The sequence below is a fragment of the Python bivittatus genome, unplaced genomic scaffold (genome assembly GCF_059951505.1).
Source record: "Python bivittatus isolate LINGU-HERP-01145 unplaced genomic scaffold, Pbiv_v1 ctg000020_np1212, whole genome shotgun sequence".
In the NCBI taxonomy this organism is placed as follows: Eukaryota; Metazoa; Chordata; class Lepidosauria; order Squamata; family Pythonidae; genus Python; species Python bivittatus.
In genome coordinates this window covers 74,408,744-74,432,090 of record NW_028277030.1, presented here as the reverse complement: position 1 = coordinate 74,432,090, position 23,347 = coordinate 74,408,744, and the positions used below count along the sequence as shown (strand labels likewise).

The 23,347-nt window shown below is 36.7% G+C and overlaps 1 protein-coding gene across 4 annotated transcripts in view; it reads right to left on the bottom strand.

Moving 5' to 3' along the window:
* PHACTR2 (phosphatase and actin regulator 2) overlaps window positions 1-23,347 on the bottom strand; it is an 89,342-nt gene that overhangs the window by 16,482 nt on the left and 49,513 nt on the right. For 3 of the 4 annotated variants that reach the window (XM_088141655.1, XM_088141658.1, XM_007422906.3), the window contains exons 2-7: window positions 14,878-15,045; window positions 11,094-11,174; window positions 9,292-9,447; window positions 6,604-6,861; window positions 3,621-4,164; window positions 1,442-1,632 (exon numbers count right to left, since the gene is read on the bottom strand). In XM_088141655.1, the coding sequence (XP_087997781.1) occupies window positions 1,442-1,632; window positions 3,621-4,164; window positions 6,604-6,861; window positions 9,292-9,447; window positions 11,094-11,174; window positions 14,878-15,045 (1,398 nt within the window). The remainder of the gene's footprint in view (window positions 1-1,441; window positions 1,633-3,620; window positions 4,165-6,603; window positions 6,862-9,291; window positions 9,448-11,093; window positions 11,175-14,877; window positions 15,046-23,347) is intronic. The other variant, XM_088141670.1, reaches the window with a different exon arrangement.

Sequence of the window (23,347 nt, the reverse complement as noted above, 5' to 3'; positions counted from 1 at the left end):
CTGGACAAGTCTCTGCAGTTTTCTTGGCAACATTTCAGGAGTGGTTTGCCACTACCTGCTTCCTAGGAATGAGAGAGAGTGACTGGTACAAAGTCACCCAGCTGGCTTTGTGCCTAAGGCGAGACTAGAACTCACGGTCTCCCTGTTTCTAGCCTGGTGCCTTTAATCACTACACCAAACTTAGAGCATTACTGACATTTAAATATCCGGTATCTCTTAAGGCTAGGGAGATTAAATTTAAGGGGATTATCTATTTATTCTAAAAATAAAGAATAAAAATAGGCAGCCTGTGAAAATACTTCCATCCTGGCATGATGTATTTGTGGCAACCTCATTTAATATTTTGACCAGTGCATTCTACAGCAGTTGCAGTTTCTGAACACTTTTCAAAAGCAGCTTTATTAGCATAATACATTTGTCTGGATGCATGGACAATCTGCTAAATTCTAGCAACATGGTACTCATAGATGGCATCCACAGAGTCCTAAAATAAGTACAATGTTTAAATAGGTTTATTTTTTTTTAGTGGTCAAAATCTTGTGAGTTCACCAATTGTCAGATTAAATTCTTACATTATATCTCAAGGCTGTCACACAACCTTGCATGATTTGACAATCTTGTGAAATACAGGCAATTTCTGAACAATTTTTATTTGGGAAGGCATCTAGCACTTAAAAATTTACCAAATTTTATTCTAGCATAATGAAAATAGAGAACCCAGGCTGAGTTTCTGCAATTAGAAGCAGACTTGATCCTCAGTAGCTAGTTTATAAAGAAGGGGGCAGGTTTATCTCTCACCCCAACATAAAATTCCTATTTCTTTTTACCTTTGCTCTCATATAAACAAACTGCTGTGATTAAGGTATCTAGGAATGTAAGAATCTGCTTTAAACAGAGTCAAAGGCAACGGCTTTACTAGACCTACATGGAGATGCCACACATTAAACTAAAACCTTTTACACGCACATCTAAAATATGGAAGTGCTGCATTTGTGAGATAATCACAGTGTGAGTGAAACCAATTTTGTCTTTGACACTGGGTAATTCCATCTTCATGGAGATTCCAAAGGAGGGAAGCAGAATATATAGAAAACACATGTCAAATAATAGGGCCGGCAAAGATGTATTAAGCCCCAAGAAATACTTCCAATATATGAACTCTGAGTTCACATATATCCCAAATTGTTAATTAAGGACAACAGGAAGAATTTGCATCAAACACTCCAATAGTAATATTCCAGTAGTAGGACAAGTATGTAGTGTCTCTTACCAACAGAATGAAGAAAGCATCTACCTGATACCAATGAATGCAACAAGCCGATCAGCAGCTTTAGAAACTTTTCTAGGTATTTTGATTCAGAAGTAAAACAAGTTGTAAAGCATATATTGTTTCTTTGTTCATTTTAAAAATGACAAATGGTTGCTTATTAAGTTATCTTACTTTCACTGCTTGCGTCCTCATCCTCATCTTCATCTTCATCCGTGTAAAGTATAGGCCCATCTGAATCTGAGTCACTGGTATGATTATTTTTGCTGTTTTCAATTTCTAGAGCATCTTCAGAAGGTTCCTCTGTCAGAAGAGGACCACTTTGCTCAGGGTTTTCCTTTTCCTGATCTTCTTTGATAACAGAACTATTAGAAAAACAAATACAAAAGAACACTCATACATGAAATATAACCACCCAGGAAATGTGCATAAAATGATCCATGAAATAATTTATTAAAATATAAATCAAGCTATATGACTCTTGCAAAGCAATCAGTTCTAAGGACCTAAAACTAAAGTTCCCCACCAACTCAACCAACCACAGTACATTTGAAGATGTGTTTTCCCATACTCTGGCACCTCAGTAAAGTTGTTACTACTTTTAGGGATCTACTTTAAATCTAGTACTTTACATTAAAAGCTAGAATTTCTAAAAATCAGTCTTCCATTTATGACCAATATGAGGCCAAACTGCTAACGTTTTTCTTAAGATTTTTTTTATCCCACCTTATTTTTATAAATAACTTAAGGTAGCAAACATTTCTAATACTCCTTCCTCCTCCTATTTTTCCCACAACAACAATCCTGTGAGGTGAGTTGGGCTGAGAGAGAGTGACTGGCCCAAAGTCACCCAGCCAGATTTCATAACCATATAGATGAATTAAGAAAATAAAAATAAGTTCATGAATCAGTCATATATAATATTAAGCAGATGTTTGACCAGCTTTAAGCTCATATAAAGCAACCTTCCTCCACCTGGTAGCTTTCAGGTGGGCTACTTCATCCATGACGACAGTCAGTATGGACTTTGACCATACTTGCTAAGAATCTTGGGAGTTGTACATATCTGGAGGATGCTTGGTTAGGAAAGGCTGATGGAAAACATCCCTGAAGTCTGAAAGTAATTTATAATCGTAAGTATTGCCAAGAGCAGATGGGCCATAGAAAAACTTACCATTACTCCAACTACTGCCACTTCATAGTGCCATTGCAATTTCCACACTGTTTTTTCACTCTGCTGAGTTTCTCTGCTCCAACTAAATATCCTCCTGGCCCCTTGCAATGTTCAGAGGCCTATTCAATTTTACTATCTTCCATCAATTCTCATAGACTACTAAACCAAACTACTACTACTCGTTTGGAAACATGCAACGATATATGCATACTATGTCTATCCAAAGTAAGAAACCATGGACAATCTTTTTATTGATCTATGCTAATCAATCAACACAATTCTTTTTCTGTGTTTTATATCCAGCTCGCTACAACTTTCCTTCTTCATAATCTTTATCCAATCTCCCTTGGGAAAAATATTCTCATGGGGGACATCCTTGATTCTGGCCTTAGATGGACTGTGTTGTATAACTAATTCTCAGTATACAATTTGAGTTTTCTAAATGCAGAGTACATTTGGATTTTTCTAAATTGTATTAATTTATTTTGCATGTAGGCAAACAAGTATACTCACTTTGTGTATGTCTGTGTGTACACACACACACACGTGTGTATGGCAAGCAGGAGACAACATATAAACAAGTGAAGAAAAACTGCTTTTAATAGGCATGACCTGCCACTGGAACAGAAATGGTACTTTCTAAACTGGTTCTGTAAATGACCAAGGAGGGGCTGAACTCATCTTAATTCTTCCTCTGATGCCTCACCTATGGGCTTGCTATTTATTTCCATTAGCTTCCTTTCAATCTGCTACCTTACTTTCATAAATGGAATGCTAAACTGGATTTATCTTAGTACCTGCCTTTTTAAATAGTTGCTGAGAGTGCCATTTCACCACAGATTTTGACAGCTACCCTGTCAAGATTTTCAAGCTAGCATCTCCAAAAGAGCTGTAAATTTGAAAATGAAGCTGTAATTTTGAAAACAAATTTGTAGATTTAGATAGAATCAAAGCAGTCCAACCAAATTATTTTGATTCTCCTTTCCTTGTCTGCTTGGAAATACAAAAATAGAATTCAAAGTATTAATTAAAATATATTTAATCATATCTTCCTATGTTTCGAAACAAGTTCAAATTCTAAGTCAAGGTATATGAAGGCCTACCTGAGTTGCTCCATCATCTTCCTAAATGCATGGGTATCCCAGAATTACACAACTAGCTGAAAGCATGTAATCTTACCATTCTGTGTCTTCTCCCCCAATCTCCAGGCTATTGTCTAAGACAGCACTGCTTGAAGAGCTTTCACTGTCTGCTTCAGTTTTTATATGAAGATCATTAAAATGTGTGCCAGGAACAGACGGGCCTACTTCAATGCTAACTGGCACATGTTGTGTGCCTGAGAAGCCAGTGGGCTCACAGCCTGGAGACAGAGATGGGATGGATGGAGGAAGAGGAGGCGGAACAGCAGGAGGAGGGGGAGGAACAGTCACAGTGCTGTTCTGGGTTGTGTCTCCAGCTTCAGGAATAACATGGAGAGACTCTTCTGATTTAAAGAGTTCTGCTTTGGTCTCTGAGTTCTCTACTGCCGTGCTGGAGGCAGAAGTAATGTCCCCATCAGATGGTGTTCGTGTCGTCACCTGTTTCCCATGCTTCTTCTTATCCCTGGGAGTCCCTGTGCCGGTTTTGCTTGATGCTGGCTCTTTAGAAAGTTTAGAGCGAGATGATGTGGAAGAAGGAGATGATGACTTGGAAGCATGTCCTTTCTTTAAATTAGAGGAATTAGCTGAAATGAGAGGACATACCCTTTTATCATAACAGAAGGTTTGCATTAACCTACCTTGTATTGTTAGGATGCTTTCATCCTAAATAAGGGAAAGCCTGAAGGTAAATAAGTGGTACTTGCAACACCCATACAGAAGTATGTAAATAGTTACTAATGCCGTGCTCCTCCTTTCTACTCATTCTGAAATATGATTTTTTTTCCTGGCCATTGTCTCCCAGACTGAAGCACAGATGAGCCTTAGACAGTGCTGATATCAGGCCAATCAGGATTCTTAATTAACTAGCATTGCAATAAAGCTTTAAACTATAAACATGAACTAAGAAGTTAATTTTAGTCACAATTAATATAGCAGGGGCATGTTCTCCCTACAAACATTTTTGAGGAGGGGCTGTGAAGCTTTGGTATACATGTGCATGCTCATGACCTACTGACATTAAGATGCAAGATATATTTTAAAATGTAGACTATTGATTTGGGCAGTTGCTTGAATACAGTTAAAAGACCAAGCATTTTTTTACAACCTGCAACAAACCTATGTGTAAGCAAAAACATCAGCAAAGAACAACGTAGTTGTTTTTGCTGAGCTTGCATTTGGCAGGCAGGCTGGAAAAATAAAGCATGCCAAATCTGTTGTTTGTTCTTGCTAAGTAAGTGGAATGTCAATGGCTACAGAAGAATTGGCAAAGAGTTTTTTTTAAAAAACATCTGAACATTAAGATAATCTATTAGGCAATATGTGCTAATTGAAAGGAATATGAAAGAGATATGTTTCTGTCCTTTAATACAGTAGAAAGATCTGTGTTTTCTTTGTTGATGGATTGGAGATACTTTTCTGATTACAGATTCTAATCTAAACTTATTTTTCAGATGTGAGAGCAGAGCTATGTTCCCATTGTCTCCTAGAGGAATTTATTTTAATGTTTTCAAAATCATCTCAAATTTTCTGCACTTGGGTACATCCCACTTGTGAACCGAGGGTGAAAAACAAGGGAGCAGCAACTGGTCTCACATTCTCATTGTTTCTTCTGATGAAAACAACTGAAACTTCTTGTTCTGTTGGGACATAACTAACTTAAAATGTTCTGTGGAAACTTTTTGTAGGGTTAGCTTAAAACAAAATATGTTTTCCATTTTGTGTACATGCCAATCATAAGCTTCTTACTGAAATCTGGGACTTTTTAACACCAAAATAAGAGTCTTCCCAACCTCATTATTGCTAAGGCATTTTTGAAAGTAAGACTAAGAAATATTTGGGTTGGAATTAAAAATACAGAAACAAGTAAAGAGAACAATATAGTTTTTATTATTGTCTAATTCTCATATTTTCAAGTTCATTTATAAAATTTGGTTAAGTTAAATCTTATTTTTTCATATTTGACAGAAATAATTACAGTTTGGCCATACAGAGCGCGCGAATGAGGAACAAACTGCAAACTAAGCATCTGAAGGATGAGTGGATAGGTTGAGTGGAAGAATAAGACAGAGAAAGTCATAGATGTATAGAGCTCAAGAAGAGCAAAATGAAAAGTAATTTATTATGTATCAAGTAGTGTACTGACATGGTGGAAGCAAGGATGGTTTGCTAGAATAGATAGAAAGGAATAGTAAATTGTGTTGGTATAAACTAGATTTAGCTATCTCTTTTCTTTTTTCCTATCTCATGCCTTTAATTACTTTTGCTTACTATTTCTGATCCCATTTCTGTACCTTGCCTATCCCCCAAAAGAATATAATGATGGTTAAGTATGTATGGAAACATATGTGTAGTTTCAGAATAAGAAATTATTATTGAATAAGTACAGTATTTATGGAAATCATATTTTGTCAGTTTCATTGTGTGAATGATATGAAACCATTTACCCATATATTGGCTTTATTCCATTTTTTTAATATAGCATTTATACAGAACAATCTTGCAGTATTGTTTTTCTACTTTGCTACTGTATCTTCAGATAGGTTTCGCTGAACAAGAGGGATAGAAACATATAGTATTCTTACAAGCATTTTTTAGGTTAGAAGAACTTGATAACCACTAAATAGGCTCTTGCATCTGGCTGCTATACATGGGGCCATAAGTTGTCCACCCACACATTACGGAGACAGTGGTTAAGACAACACCTTTAATAATAATCATTCACAGCCAACAAACGTCATATGCTTGTTTTTATGCAGCTGTAGCTTTTGTTCAGCTTTACACAAATTACCTGGGAAATATTGCTTCTTATTAGACTTTAATGCTCGTTACTGGAGTTTGTGAGCCAAGGTGGGCTGAAAACTATAGACAATGATAATTAATAAACATAAATCCAATTTGTAGGTAGACTGACCTAGAACACAGTGCCAATGGAATATTAATAACATCCATATAGAGAAGTATGAGCATTGAGACATTTAAAGCAAGCAATAAGCACCATGAATTCAAAGCCACATGATACTCACCAGCTTCTCGATTCACACTGCGGCTTGTTGGCTTGGCAGGTGGGGCAGAGGTCTGCTTGGAAGGAGACTTGCCCTTTTTTTTAGCATGTGGCACTTCATTAATTTTATGGCTAGTTGTAGCAGCAGTAGCATTTTTTGGCGGAATGGTTGTTTTTTTAGCTTTAGGCTTAGGTTTAGGAGGAGGTGGTGGTGGTAGAGGAGGAGGAGGAGGAGAAACAGATACTGCTGATGTTTCAAGATCTTTAGGAAGAGGTTTCTCTATGAATAAGAAAGTGAACACGCAACTGACAAATGGACAACAAGAATAAACTAGACAAAGAAACAGATTTCTTCCTGCTGCTCTACTTTCTTGAGAATGAGGATTGCTTTTGTTTTAAAAAGAACTGTCATCAAACTACAGTATGCTTCTCAGTCTAGTACAGCTTTTATCAGAAAGTCCAGAATGGCTCTCAAAATGCAGAATCAAAAAGATTTTTTTTTTACAAAAATAGTTCTTCCTTCACTGAAGGGAGATCAAGTCTGCTGACAGTTTGGGGCAGTAGCCATCATTTTAAAAGACATCTCCTAAGCTATCCTAACTGAATTTCTTCCACTTTTCCAACTTCTTGTAACCAACTCTCGAAAGACAAGCAGCATTCTCATTAAAAACAATTAGTAGATGAAGACAAGCATATACAATGCTGTTAAGTACAAGTGGTATGTCACATGATATACTTAGTTAGAACACATGGTATGAAAACATCCATTTTGCCACATGTTGGTCTTCAGGAAAACAGCCCCACTTATTGGAGGGGGGGGTATTATTTACATCTTAACCTTTTTTTTACTAGTTCCTAGTCAAGGAAAGATTAAGACAACTATCACTTCTATAGCTTTCATTTATATTTACAATATTATTTGAGTCTACCATGGGTAATTATATTTATATATTATTTCTAAAAATATGTTAGGGAAAGCTGATCAACTTTATAAATAAAGTATCAAGAACAAATTTCTTAATTGAGCATACCCCCAGTAATCATTTAACTAAAATAACTAGCAAATGAAAATTTGTCAACATTTCTTATTCTTGTTCAAGAAAAGAACTTCCTTTTTAACATGCTTGTTGAGTGGCTCATATTGCATCATCATTGTTAAGAGCACTACTCAAATATAGAAAGCATTTGTAAGCATTTACTGTATAAGCTTCAGAAGGATTGTTTCTAGAGCTGTTTAGCTGTAATTTCCCTTGAATTCTTATGTACCAGCCTATTGAGCTCTAATCACCTATGCTCTTAACATAATTAGAAGTACTAATTGGGGGGTGGGGTGTTCAATGAATCACAGAGCAATGGCACTGAGAGAATTCACGTCATCCGTGTGATTACATCATTTGCTTGATGATAATTATAACATTATGATATCATTATGAAAAATGAAGTAAATTGCAACAGAAATTTGGAAATTTGCATGCAAAGTCCACTGCATTGAGGTACAGAAAAATGAGGATTTACAGTAACTGTATTTGCTCTATTGTTAAAAGTCTTGTTCAATGCATAATCTTGCATTTTATTATGTATAAGGAAGCTTTCCTGATGTTAGTATCCATGAGCAGAATTGTAGCCATGTTTCTGTGGCAAAGTTATTTCTCAGAGAGAAAACATAAGAAATGTACACTTTAAAAAATTAAAATGAACAAAAAGCACATTAATCTGCAGCAGTATTGGCTAATGTAACAGGAAAAATCTTCCTCTCTTTCATTTTAATGGGTACAATTCATCATGTAATAGATCACCTAACTGTATAGTAGCTAGCAGCCATTCCCATAGGAAATATGTATGCTTCTATGTACAAGGGTATTTTCACATGGCCTAAGAAAAGCCTGGATAAGACTAGCAGCTCTGTTAAGGATTATTTTATCGCATGTTAACTTCCCAAATGTACAGCAATTGCTAATTAAGATTCTGAGCTCAGCCTTCTTTTATTTGAGCTCTGTCTTCATATTGATCAGACATGCATAAGGAGTAGCAATAACTCATAAATGACACATTAGCTAGAACATGCACTTTATCAGCTACCACAAGTCTGGAAACAGGGCAGAAATGTCTTAAATCAAATCTCTTTATGCCCCCACCCCCACCCCCACCCCCACCCCCCAGCTACTGATTTCAGAAAACAACAGCTAAAGTTATTTATAATTAAAATAAGCTTTTTAAAAATCATTATTGCTATCCAGTTTTCTTTTCCTCCTATTTTCTCCAGAACAATCTTGTGTGATACTGTATGCTAGGCTGAGAGATAGCAACTGGCCAATTGTTCACCCCCTAAACTTCAGAGCTGAGTAAGCCTTCAAACCTGGTTTTTCCTATACCTGATGCACTATTGTAAGAACTACATGCCATAGGTTCTTGTTCTGTAACATCCAAAGTTCAATGAAAGTATTTAGGACAATCAGAAATCTACTCTTATTCTAAGACCTAGCACTTTTCCTCCCATTCCAATAGATCACTCAACTTTTTAGTTTATGTGTTATTGAAAATGTCTGCCTCTGAACAGAAATTAGCGTTTCTTATTGCTGTCTTTTCTCCACTGAACCACATTCTCCCTTGTAGTTACCAACAGATTTGTTTTCATAATATATACTATTTAAATTATATAGGGTGATTGTATTTTTAAATGAATACATTCAGATGGGTTGTGTTAAAATACCTTTTTTATCCTCCTTTTTCTCTTCAGAAGCAGGTGCTTTTGCTGATAATGAACTATTGTCTTCTGTGGTTTTTACATTTTCTTCCTGTATGACCTCTTCTGTAATTACTATTGTGTGACCATTGGAGATTTCATAATTCACTGTTGCGTCCACATCTGAAATGAAAACAAAAATATTGGCTAGTTCTGAAGGCATTTATAAGAATCTCTCATTTACAGGTTTCCCACTTATAAGAACATGTGTTCAGGAGCATGAGTCACATCATTTACACATTAGCTATTTTCCTTGCTCAAAACATCTGTCTCTAAAGCATGCATGGAAAGTCTGGATATAGGTTAAATGAACTGAAGACTGGTTTCCACACACACACACCGTCTCTCCTCCTCATCTCTTTGCCCCTACATGTCTTCAAAAACGTCTTCAGAATATTGTAGAACTCTGTAGCATATTTTGAGCAAGCATGAATGGTTGCAAAAAGAGGAATTGACTCCCTTCTACTCTATTACTTCTATCACAACCACTTCCATTGATGAAATGTTATCACTGGGATTCTACCCTAAATATGCAGGAAAAAGTTATTTAGAAATACGTAGCAAAACTGGCTTTAACCAGGATGCTATGTACTGAACAGTGCTATCTCAGATTATCAGTACCATTATGAAAACAAAGAGGACTCAGATGCATGTAATTAATGTATCTTAAATCAAGATCCTGGATCTTCCATATTAACATAGAAATGCTGCTGAGATTAGAAATAAAGTTTTACTGAGAAAAATACAGCTGCATTGTAACTATAAAATATATGAAGGCCATTACTGCCAGTTTGTCCTTCAAGAATATTTATTTATACTCAAATAGCGAGTAATGGCAGATTACACTGGGCTGACAATGGAAGTCCAGGTTAAAGCTTTTCACAAGAAACAGCTTTGCATCTAAGCAGGTTAACTGGGGCTAGAAAGAATGCATTTCTCTCATGGTACTAGAACAGAGGACTCATCTCTAAATTGGGGGAGATTTTTAAGAAAGTGCCATAGGTACTTTCACAAAATGTCCTTCTTTCCCTCCCTCCCTCATATTTTTATGCCACTCTACTCCAAGGCAGCTCTGAGTGGTGGGTGACCATTTGCAAATGTCTTCCATGATTAGTTTGGCCAAAGAAAAGCACCAATTTCATAGAAAGGCTAACTAATAAGGATAAAAAGATTAAAACCTTGACCAAGAGATTGAATACAAGGTAAAACTGGGATTTTTGGGGCAGAACCCAAGCCTATTCCTTTAAAACCTTTCTCTCTTTTACAAAATCACCCCACCAATTCTCTCACTCCATTTCCTACCACACAAAATTCACTCACCCAAGCCACTCACTCCTCTTTCTTTTCTCTGTCCCACATGAACTCCGTCTTCCCACATTAGGTTGCTCTCTGTTGCTCCCCCAAAGTCCCTAAACTTATCATGTAGCAACTTTCTCTCTTTCTCCCTTCATTTGTTTTCCACAGACCTTGGAGTCTCTACATTCCTTACATTGCAAAACAACCTGAGTACTTCTGGGGAGAAAAGAAAAGAGGTGGCCAAGGCACCTGGAGTTAAAGTACTGTAATACTGTTTTTCAGTATTATTTTCCAACCAAAAATTACTTGGATGCCATGAGCCAAAAGGCATATCTAGAGATATGTGACTGTCACACTGTCAATCTCAACTACAAACTGTGTCAATGAACTATACATTTCAAAGCAATGCAAACAATATTCATCATCATTTAAATGAAATATAAGGTCTATTAACCTATATTAATTGTGATCACCTTGCTCGTTTATTTCCTTTAAGACACCCCTTCTTATTAGCTCCTCTCTGCTCTGTCTTGTTGATATCTTTCTTTCCAGCACTTAAAAAAATAGAGAAGTTAAACATTATTCAGTAAAAATAAACTAAGACAACTAAAAAATTAAAACAAAGGTAATTTTGGCTTCCATCTTTCAGAATGTATATTTATTGTTAGTAATATTAGAATGAATGAGGATCAAATTGAAAAACAAGTATTTGAAGGAAGAGTGAATGGGTCAAAAGGAAGGAGAATGAAAAACTGACTGGAAGCAGTTGATGAATTGCTCAGAAAGAGAGAATTGAGAAGTTTAAATAGCAAAAGTCAATGTATGAAGTAGTACATGAATATGGTGGAAGAAAGAATGGTTTATACAGATAAGAAAATACGGACAGGTAATAGGGTTAGTATGAACTGTGTTTCCCTCTTTTTATCGTCTCCCTTTCATTTGTTTTGCTTGCTAGTAATTTTTCTCCTTTTTGGCATTTTGCATAATGTTGCTTACTCCAAAAGGGTATAGTGTGATGGGTACATATGTAATTATCCAATAAGGGATACTGGGCAGAAAATAGTGCTACAGAGAGGTAGTAAGCAAGTTTACATTGTTAGATTTATACATTATCTGTTCAAGCATGGAAGCTATATTAATTATGTGACAAGGACACATTCTTTTTATTTTTGCTAAATGCAGACATTTCTGTCTTAAAAAACAATATACTTCTGAAAACTAAAACATGCATACTAAGAAAGTTACATCACTTACAGCCTCATGGTTCAGGAAATTCTCTTGAACAGATTCCATTAACTAATCAGTTCCAGTACTAGCATATGTCATAACAAATAGACAATATGATGTTGGCTCAGAGCCAGATTCATAAGTCTCAAGATTTAGTTTCAGCCACAACTTACTAGTTTTTGCACAAGGGAACTTCCTTAAACCTTTCTCATGCTTTGATGCATTAAGTTATAAACAATGTAATCTCTGCTTTCAAGAGCTATATTTTATGGTGTTTTCTTTTTTTATATTACTGCTGACAGGAAAATGCAAAAATAAGGAACAATAATCCCTGGATCAATGGTTCTGACAGAGGTATTAGGTTTATACATAAAGTCTGTATGTTATCCAAGATGTGGGATGTCATGGATTCAATACAAAAGCCAGCTGAGGGGTAATTGCAAATTATGATGCAAACATCATATACAAATAAAGCATAGCAATTCCAATTCCCCCCTTCCAATCCCTTAAAATTTTGCTACAGTTCATTATTTAAGACTAACATCCTAAATGAATTTAAACTTTTGCTATCATCACTGATTTCCCACAGAAACCATTTATGCATAGCCTATCCTTCTGAAATGTAATTTCTAAACCAGCCATGGAATGCTTTTCTTTCTAAAATCCAGCTTCATTATAGCTTGTCACAGGCATCTTTATATCCTTTGCATGCTGCTAGCATATATTTATCCTTCTTGATTATGTGCCATCAAGTTGGTGTCAACTCTTAGTGACCACATAGATAGATTTTCTCCAGGACAATCTGTACTCAACCTGGGCTTTCAGATCTTCCAACAGTATACCCATTGCCACTGTAACGGAGTCCATCCACCTTTTGCTAGTCATCCTTTTTTTCTTTCCTTCCACCTTTCCCAACATTGTAGACTTCTCAAGAGAACTAAGTCTTCACCGAATGTGTACAAACTATGATAATTTGAGCCTGGTCATTTGTGCCTTGAGGGAGAACTCTAGATTGATTTGTTCTATGATCTGTTTGCTTGTTTTCTTGGCTGTCTGTGGTATTCTCAAGAGGCTTCTCCAACACTATTTTCAAAAGTATCAGTACTCTTTTTATCCTGCTTCTTTGAAGTGCAATTTATCCAACTTGCTATTGTTTTTATTCTATGTCAAAAACAAAGTTTTATAAACATCTTGTTCAACATTTTTTAAAGTCCCTATCAACATAGAAACCTGATTTGCTCAGAATCAGATCATTGGTGTTCCTGGCAGTTGCTCTCCAAATTTTAGTAAAAGTATTCCCAAACCTTCAATCCAATACCTTTTAAAATTTGTTTCTGTTTTTAAAGTAAAAATGCTAGAGCTGAACCTACAAATGCCTAGAAACTGTGCTCTGCCATGAACTACATTCCAAGTTCATATATAATAAGTAGGCTTGCAAGTATTATGATTTACATATTTTATTTTTATCTTCATATTTAGTTGTAAAGTATGCTATTTCTCCATCAAATCTAACAATTCTACTTCTCCAATATTTGAGGATTTAAACATTTCTATGATTTTTCCTCTCAGATTCACTTAAGATATGACTGTACCACTTATGTTTCACCCTAATTAAAACTTCTTTAAAGGAACAGATTATTGTGCACAACTGTGTTACTTTAAAATTAACACTTCTGCATTTTACAAGACATCTGAATTCCACCTCAGCAGCAAAACAGTTTTGTCTCCTAGATTATCAATTATATGCTGCCATTAATATACATGGCACTTTACAGAATTTTACAGCTAAAAAGACATGCTTCTGCCTTCAAGGAATTCACAGCTTACATTTCAAAAGAGCCCAGGGAATGGAGGGCAGCGGACAAGGAAGGATAAAAAGGAACAGTGACTGTACATTTAATATAATTTGGCTAATAGGAATAAGGCTTAAGAAATTATGCAAAATGGAAAAAGTGGCTTTTAAGAATCGTTTGAAGGCAGAGAGAAAGAGTATGCGCACCTATATACGTAATGTAAATGAGTATTCTAATACACTAAGCAGCAAAAGCACCATGAACTCAACCATTAGAACCCAGAACTGTATATACATAACAGGACACGTATATATAGTTCTTCACATGTTTATACCTCTTTCTTAATAGTAAAAAGATATTAAATGTGTTGTGTTTCTTGATCTCAAAAGGCAAATGTCAGGACTGTTATACCCTAAACATCACTAATGAACTATGTTCATCTCCTTTTTCTCAGTGTACCACAGAAAAGTCACTCCTCCATTGAAAGTCTTTATGCACACAGCATAAATATTTCTTAACTCTGTACATCCTTACTTAAATTTGTTGAGATATAATTGTATTTTAATGACATAAAAAAACAGTAATTGGAGGAACAATTTTCTAAAAAACACGAGTTTACTTATGTGCTATTAAACCTACAGAAATAAAAATAAAATCAACCAGAGACTATGAGACAATTCGCTTTAAATTGGCATTTGGAATATATTATTCTGTTTCATTTTAATTAAATAAAAAACTAATTAGAGTTCTAAAAGACTTAGCAACTGAGCTTTAATTTGTGGAGAATAATTTCCACACAACTATATGATCTTTAAGGATCTTACAGCTAATTAATTGCTATAATGGGAAAGCTGAAGTGTGGGTGGCGTTCAAGAGATTAAGACTCAGTATCAAAGCAACACATCAGGAGCCAGGAGTTCAGTGTAACAAGGTAACAAGATTAAAGTATATTTAAAAATAATAGGAATATTTTGGGGGCAACTACAAAGTTTAGCCATGGGAAAAAGAAATTTGCAGGAGTACAGAAATGCTGAAGGATAGAAATGCAAGTAAATGGGTAACATTAGGCAAATTCTGAAGAACTGGCAAAAATCAAGATGAGAGGTAGGGTACAACATTAAAAATGCTCAAATATGCAAAGTTAATACGGTAGAACTAATTGCACAGTTCTTCTCAACTCTGACGATTATAATCTTTTCAGATTTCATAAAGTATTTGTCAGTATCATCAGTCATACCTGCTGATGTTTCTATAAATTTTTCACTTGTTTTCTTCTTTCGCCATTTCCATGGTTTGAAGATTTTACCAATTGTTGAAAGTTTGCCCTTCCTCTTAAAAGGAGGGGTTTGGGATCCCGGATTTGTCCCATCTGAGTTGGCAACTGATACCTTGTCTATCCCATCAACTGTATAAACAAGAAAACAAAAAAATAAAATACAGAGTGTTATTGACGGCTGAAGATCACCCAAGTTTCAATGTTAAGATTCAACCATTAATTTATTAGGGAAAAATAAGACAGTCCATATAGGCTAGATTCATGTATTCCATTATAATATGGGTTATGGGCTAGGTTCATGTATTGCATAGTAGTATGGGTTGATTAACTAGGGTTTGCTAAATAGACACAGTTGGCTGATTCCACACATCATACTAAACCATAAGCCAAATAAAGCCACCTTATGGTTTAATTTGATACAAAAACCCAGCCAGTTTGTGGTAGTGCTCATCTAAGGCTTCTTAAAATTAATTTTAAAAATAATAAACTATAAGGAATAGCTAATACTAAAAATTAATAAAGTGTCACATACATAAACAAGCATGAGTAATGAGTTTTAACTCACAACCAGAAAATACAGTAGCAGATGCTAAACTGGCATGCTAAAATACCAGCCTTTTAGATATATTATTACACAGTTTAAAGCTTTATTCTAGTAACAACAATGCCAATATATTTAATTTTCAAGTCAATGCTGGTATTCTTAAAAATTCCAAATAATAACTGCAGCATTAATATTTATCTTACTGCTTAAAACATGTGCATGCACAGACTGAGAAATGTTCTCCAGTGATCTTACACATCACTACTACCATTCTGAAAAATTACTAATTTAGCTAATATAGAATCCCAGAATCAAAGAAGTGGAAAGGTTTATCTAGGCCACTGAGTCCTCTGCTCGGTGCTGGAATCGAGTAGCATACAGATGACTTCTACTTGAAATTCACATTCCACTGTTTTCCAGATTTGCACAGCATGTTCTCAGAAAGTATTTCAAGAAACTTAAGCACACTGTTAACAATGTACATACTTATTTTTCATGATTTGTATTCATGATGTATACAATTCACATTGATTATCTGCATCATAGTTGAATAAGTATTGCTTTAATTTCCATTCATGGTAATTGGTATATATGGATTTGTGTTCTTTATGTTCAGGGTTGTGTAAATTAAGGTAATTTTGTTCTTTGTACAAGATTTTTGCATTTTAGAAAATCTCACAAAAAGTTCACATTTGGGTTTGTAAGCAAATTTCCCCAAAATACATACATTTACACAGCTTTCCTTAATAAATTCACCTGTGTATGTCTATTTTCTAAATATATATGTTTTTGATATACTTTTTCCTAAATACAGTGGTACCTCAGTTCACGAACGCTTCTGTTCACGAACAATTCGGTTCACGACCAGCACCGTTTGCAAAATTTTGCTTCCGTTCACGAACTCCGCATCGGGTGACGAACATGACCCACGGCCATTTTCCCTGCTGTGACATGTGGTCGTGGTTTCCTGTAGGGAGGGGGACTCTCCCTCCAAACAATAACCGCCTCCCCACCCGCCTTCCTGTCCTCCACGCCAGAAGTCGCCTCGAGCAAGGTTAGCATTCTCTCTCTTCATACTGTACTGTACTGTACTTTCATATTTTTGTGGTTTAAAAAAAAATACATATGGTTCAGAACGGATTAACCGTATTTACATTGAACCTTATGGGAAAATTTGATTCGGGTCGCGACCAATTCATTCCGTGACTCTGGTCGCGACCCAAATTGGTCGTGACCCGAATCAAATTTTCCCGTAAGGTTCAATGTAAATACGGTTAATCCGTTCTGAACCATATGTATTTTTTTTTAAACCACAAAAATATGAAAGAAAGTACAGTACAGTACAGTACGAAGAGAGAGAACACTAACCTTGCTCGAGGCGACTTCTGGCGTGGAGGACAGGAAGGCGGGTGGGGAGGTGGTTATTGTTTGGAGGGAGAGTCCCCCTCCCTACAGGAAGCCATGACCACGTGTCACAACAGGGAAAATGGCCGCAGATCCTGTTCATCACCCGATGCGGAGTTCGTGAACGGAAGCAAAATTTTGCGAACGGTGCTGTTCGTGACCCAAATTGTTCGTGAACAGAAGCGTTCATGACCCGAGGTACCACTGTACTGGTTTGTTTTAATTTTTGAACTCAAAGTTTAGAAATGCTCCATATTTATTACCTTCTATATTTGGTATTACTGGATTTTGTTCTAAGCATGGCAGATTTTTAAACTATATTAATGTAAGCTTATTTGCCTTCTAGACCTCAACATTTTAACTCCCTCCACTCCTTTTAGCATGGTGCTCTTCTCTGTTCTTTGTAACCTTCGAAAAATTATTCAGTCCCTCTTCTTAAAAAAAATAAAATATTGCATTATTATAGAGGATATTTTATATATGAAAGTGATTAATCATGTATGTATTTTTATTATGTTTTTTCAACTTAATTATAGGTTTCCATAATTTTATCATACTTCTTCAGCTATTAGAGAAACACCAAAATTTTAACTCTCCGCCATCCATTTTGTTATGCTTTGATTTCACATGCAAGTTCATTACAAAGTAGAAAATTTAGTGCATTCTATTTAGAAATCTGGTTCAGATATCATCATCACCCTAACTCAGTCCACTGCAGGATGAAGGCTGTGAACCATAATCTACCATGCAGGTATGGCACAGGTTGGTAGACAGATTTTTTTTTTTACTTCCCAGGTTCAGCTGCAAGAAGCTCATCAGATGACTTTAGGCCAGTGTTGTCCAAACTTGGCCACTTTAAGATGAGTGGACTTCAACCCCCAGAATTCCCCAGCCACCCATGCTGGCTGGGGAATTCTGGAAGTTGAAGTCCACTCATCTTAAAGTGGCCAAGTTTGGACAACACTGCTTTAGGCTAATCATTCTCTCTCAGACTTACCTACCTCATAAGACTGTTGTGGGGAAATGGAGAGGGGAGTGCTACATACACCACCCTGAACTCTTGGCAGAAAGGCAGGATATATACCTAGTAAATTAATTTTCTCACTTGTTTGTTTTCCTACTTAGAAGTGGCGCGCACACCCCCCCCCCTCACAATTAATCTCTAGTTAATAAAACTGTCAAAGAGAAAAAGCTATACTCTAAGTATAGATCAGCACAAGCTACCATGCAGTTTTCAGCATGTCGCTATACAACTGTTAACTTCAGGAAGTTCTTTCATGAGCTAACTGTTCTGACAACATTTTAATTAAAGGAAAGGGGAAAAAGCTTGGGTATTAATGTGGGTGGTTGAATAGTAATTTCCAGATGGGGCTGCCAATGCTGCAAAATGTTAATTAAGCCTCCTGCTAGAGATTAAAAGTGTAGGTAGTGGGGCCTGAAAATGATTCCTGACTTTTGCCTTAATATTGAGAACGTGGGTAGAGAAATATAATGATAGAGGTAAGTTACCATATATTACTACTTTTGACCTTGAACTGTGTGAGGTTGCTCAAGCTTTTTCAGATTTTTCAGTGCTTGCTCTTCCAAAGTTCAAAAATGATTTCACCTTGCTATCTTAACAGCTTTTAAATTTTCAGTTGTACTTATTCTACCCATAATGATTAATTTCTGGGTTATTCTATGGAATGTTTCTGTGATTTATTTCTGTACATGGCCATTCCCTATCCACACAAACTTTGAAACAAAACCTGGCAAACTTGTTCGTTTGCCTAGACAAATTTTCTGTATGCAGTATTTCCTGACTGTTTTAGGAATGCAATTACATGAATAATGTTACATATGAGAGGCTCTCTGTGGAATGCAGCTTCATCTTGATTCTCAGAAAGCAGCAAGGTTGTCTGCTACAGGAAGAAGAGTCTGACATTTTAAACTAAAACAATGTGTAACAGCATAAAAATTCTGTTGCTTATGCAAAGGTGGAAACTACATCTAGATTAGAACCTGTAATTGTATATGCAGCGTGTTTGTGTCAGACTTACACTCGTGCCAGTTTTTCATAATCAAAAAGGGAAATGTTTATCCCAATTTCTTTTACACAGGACAGCCTGAGCAGGGGGTAGCACCTTTCTGACCTTGACTGATCTCAAAACAGCTGAGCAGAGATAGAACTTGCTATTATTTGGATGGAAGACCACTAGGAAAAACTAAAGGTATAGATTTAGACTGAGGAGTCAAAAGAAAACATCCTGGAAGAAAACAAGGGGAAACCACTTCTGAATTGTCACTGAGAATGTTATATGGATGTGTCCTTGCCTAAAGTATCAGGTCTGCCCTAAAGGCTTAAAAGGTAAAGGCAATGTGAAAATGTTGTATTCACTTTTCCTCTCTGGCATATATTCTGTTTCTCAAGCCTTTAACTGATATTCTTTGTACAAGTCAAGACATAAGATGTCCATATGTTTATAGCAGGGGTAGAGAACCTTTTACAGTCAAATTTATAAAAGGCATATTCCCATTTCAAAAGATGAACTAGATAAAATAAGATTAAAACTTCCAAAATGAACTTATCTGGGATTGCCTACTCAGAAGCAAACAGGCCATCTGTTGAAAAAAAAAATCGTCCTTTGAATCTCTAGATTAAATATGGCTTATTCCTGTAGAAGTCCTTATAGGAAACTACACAGTGCAATCCTATCATGCTTACTCAGTCATGATTCAGCTGGTATCAGTACATTCCCAGATACAAGAAGAGTAAGGCTCACCCTTCTTAAACAGAATTAAACAACAGCAGCACCTTTGCAACTCTGCTGCAGCTTCTGATGAAAGACAACATCCTCCAGTTCCACCACCGCCCCCTCACCAGGAGGAGCACATTTGTAACCTAAACATGCAGCAGAATTCTTCCAAAGATACTCATACATTTTTCTGCCCTGTTTAAGCAAGTAATAACCTCCCATGGTCCTGAATGTAAAGAAATAGCTAGTCCTAAACTGCAGATATGGAGGCAATTGTATGTGTTTATTTAACCATTATCAAATTGCATCTGTTCTTAATTGGCTGCAAAAAGATCATACTTTCAGCCACAGGAAGAAGATAATATTTATACCACAAGACCCAAATTGTCACCTGGGATGTTTTAAGAACAGCTGTTGAAAACAAAGAAATGAGCAAGAAGTGAAATGGCTGCAGGTTTGTATACCCATAGATACAAGTGTGAGACACTTGAGCACATTTGTGGGATAAAATGAAATATCAGAACTGGTTTCAGCTGATGCTAGCAACCTTAGGTTGACAAGGTAGCAATGGTGGGTACCACAGAGGACTTTTGCTGTGTTTATAATTTTTTATTTGTTTATGCATCCTTTTCAAGAGATCCACCTTAAATTAAGAGCTGTCTTCCTTCGGGTAAATATGATAAATCCTGTGTTGATAAAATTGAGGTTAAATGACCATGCTGAAAAGAAGTATAGTAGTCCCTGGGTTAAGAACACTTGGTTTACAGACGACCCATAGTTAAGAACAAAGCCCATGGTAGCAAAATTTGAGTTAAATACACAATGATTCGAGTTAAATACACAATAGCTCAAGTTAATTACACAATACTACTTATACAGTATTATACAATAATACTGTTCTGGCTTACAATCAAATTGGACGTAAGGACAGGCCTTGGGAATGGAACTCATTCTTAAACTCACCTGTATTCTGGAGAGGGGATAAGTAAAACAAAAAGAGTCTGGGGGGAATGTCATGAAATTGTTCAAAGTAAGTTTACTGATTTCAGCTATTTGAGATCTAGGATTTTTCTGGGACAGGGTTTTACTGCAAGACCATATTTTGAGAAACATGGCGGTTCTGGGAAATTTGTGACAGTTGGTAGGTAAGCACATAATGTTCTTCACACATTTGTATGCCCAGTTATTGCTAGGATGCATCTTGTGAGAGAAGATTTTAAATTTGTGAACTGGCTCTATGCCCAAATTCCTTAAGAATCTTTTTTTACAAGTTGTCTTTTAACTCTCATCCTTCACTGAGCATTTGCTTAAGTCCAGAAAGTGTACTAAAATAACAGATCAGTGGTGTTCAGCTACAAACTACTGTACCTTTCACAAAATACCTTGCCAGACTAGTTAAGCTTTGCTGCATCTCAGCTGGGAATGAGACCTTTCCCCATCAATTCAACTTTCTCGACCCAGAAGCTCTGCTCAGGGCTACAAAGAAGCATACAGTACAGCTTGCCACTAACGTAGCAGTGAATAGCCCCCGTTTCTGAAAGTAGAAGCCTTCACAATAATATGTATAAAGATTTCTATGTGAACTGGGCTCAAGAGTCTCTGGAAGATCTGCATATTCACAGGGGCACCTGTGGAGGGAGTGTCAAAAAGTCAAGATGGCACCCACAGCCACATGGTCACCACTACCAGCTCAGCTTTTATGGCAGTTACCCTCCACAATGGTCCAAGCAAACCTTCCCGGATGCAGGTAACTGTGGCTCTTGTCACACCAATATGACTCTATAGAAGGAAGGTCAATGTTACTCCCATGGTGAGTTGTACACTTCTTTCTAATACCTCAGTGGAGTTCGAATCTCCCCTTGAAGCCACTGCCATTCCAGAACTTTAAAGACAGTGTGAACAAGGTACAAGGATGCTCTCATATGATGGACAGCCTAAAACTAACTATTGATAGAAAGGACTTACAGTATTGTATTTAAGAAAGTTTTAAGTACTATAGAGATTTGGAGGAGATCTCACTGTAATAACGCCTGTTTTCCAGGTATTATTAGAGTTCAGATTTACTGGAAGCAGAGGCTTTTCTCATTCATTTCCTGTAACTTGACATCAGTTTATCACTTTCCCTATAAATACTTAAAGTCTCATTCTTAGAATATATCAGAGCCAAGAAATAGCTCTGTTGCAGTCTCTGACAACCAGTCAATTGGTTAACTCAAGCCAGGCCTACAAATGCCATACACAACAGTGTCTCATATAGTCAAATACTGGCTAGATGGTGAAACATATAAACGTTGTAGCAGATACCTTTAGTGAAACAATGAAGGGTTCACAACCACTGATTTCAATGAATGTGTAGGACATGGAGGCCCAGCTCTTTTCAAGCCAAAGTAAACAGAACTAGGACAACCAAGGTGATTAAGCTAGGACAAAAACTAAATTGGACTGAGTTGAAATTGAGTTTAATTAATTTAATGAAATATAATTCATAAGATTACTCACCATGTATTAATATTTTTCTCCTTTTGACACATTAAAATCACAATTCAATGGTATTTATTGAGAAAGACTGACTGGCTTCACAAAGGACCAGTCTATGCCCATGAATGGCAATTAAGCAGGGCCATCATAGTCTGAGAGAGTCTCTGAATTAACCAAGTCATCATATTTAGAGACAATGAGTGTATGAGTATCAGTTCCTGGAGGCAAAAGGAGGGGGGGAGGAATCTGCTGCCTTCATGTCCCCACTGATATGCGCACCAAAAGCATTTAGCCAGCTGCTGCTTCAGGCTTTGCTAGTCTAATACAGCAGAGTTCTTCTTAACCCACTGCAAACTGTATTTATATGCATATACACTGCTAAGGCCCAGACACATTCTGACACACACAAAGCAACTCAGTATACAGAGAATAGTCTCTTAAAGTTCTTGTTGGTAATTTGTTTATTACATTTGAATCCTGTCACATTCCCACTGGGCTCTCCCCAGTTTCACAAAAGTAGAAACTTTTGTGTGTGTGCTGACTAGTCCCTGCAGTATTCTTGGCAAGATTTCGGAAGTGGTTTGCCCTTGCCTTCTTCCTAGGACTGAGAGAGGGGGACTGGCCCAAGGTCACCCAGCTGGCTTTGTGCCTAAGGCGGGACTAGAACTCGCAGTCTCAGAGTTTCTAGCCTGATGCCTTTAATCACTACATCAAACTGGCTGTCAGAAACATTCAAAGATCACAGTTAATAAAATTCAAGAAAAAATACCTTACACCAACCAGAATCAAAACAATCCAGAAACGATCCCCCAAAATACACGTCAAGCCTCAAACACTCTCCAAAAGAGTTCCACCTTCAATTGCTTCCATAAGGATGACATTGGGGCTAATCTAATATTCAGCGGCAGGTCACAGCAGAGGGTTGCTGCTGTTACAAAAAAGCATTGCCACTGTGCCTTGGCCCCCCACACCTTCCCAAAGTGGTGCATGTTGCATATGATAATATAACATGATACATAATATACATTATATGTACAATAGTCATTTTCATTCAGGCCAGTGTTTCCAACCAAATCAAGGTGTTCGTGTCAAGAATTTTTTTTTTTTTTGGTCTGCGCTCAGTCATTACTGACTCTGCAGTGACTGCTTGGACGAGTCCTTGCAGTTTTCAAGGCAATTGTTTCGGAAGTGGTTTGCCAGAGCCTCCTTCCTAGAGCAGAGCCCAGCTGGTGAGCGCAGGAGGCGGGGTTTCCGTTGCTTCGCACCCTTT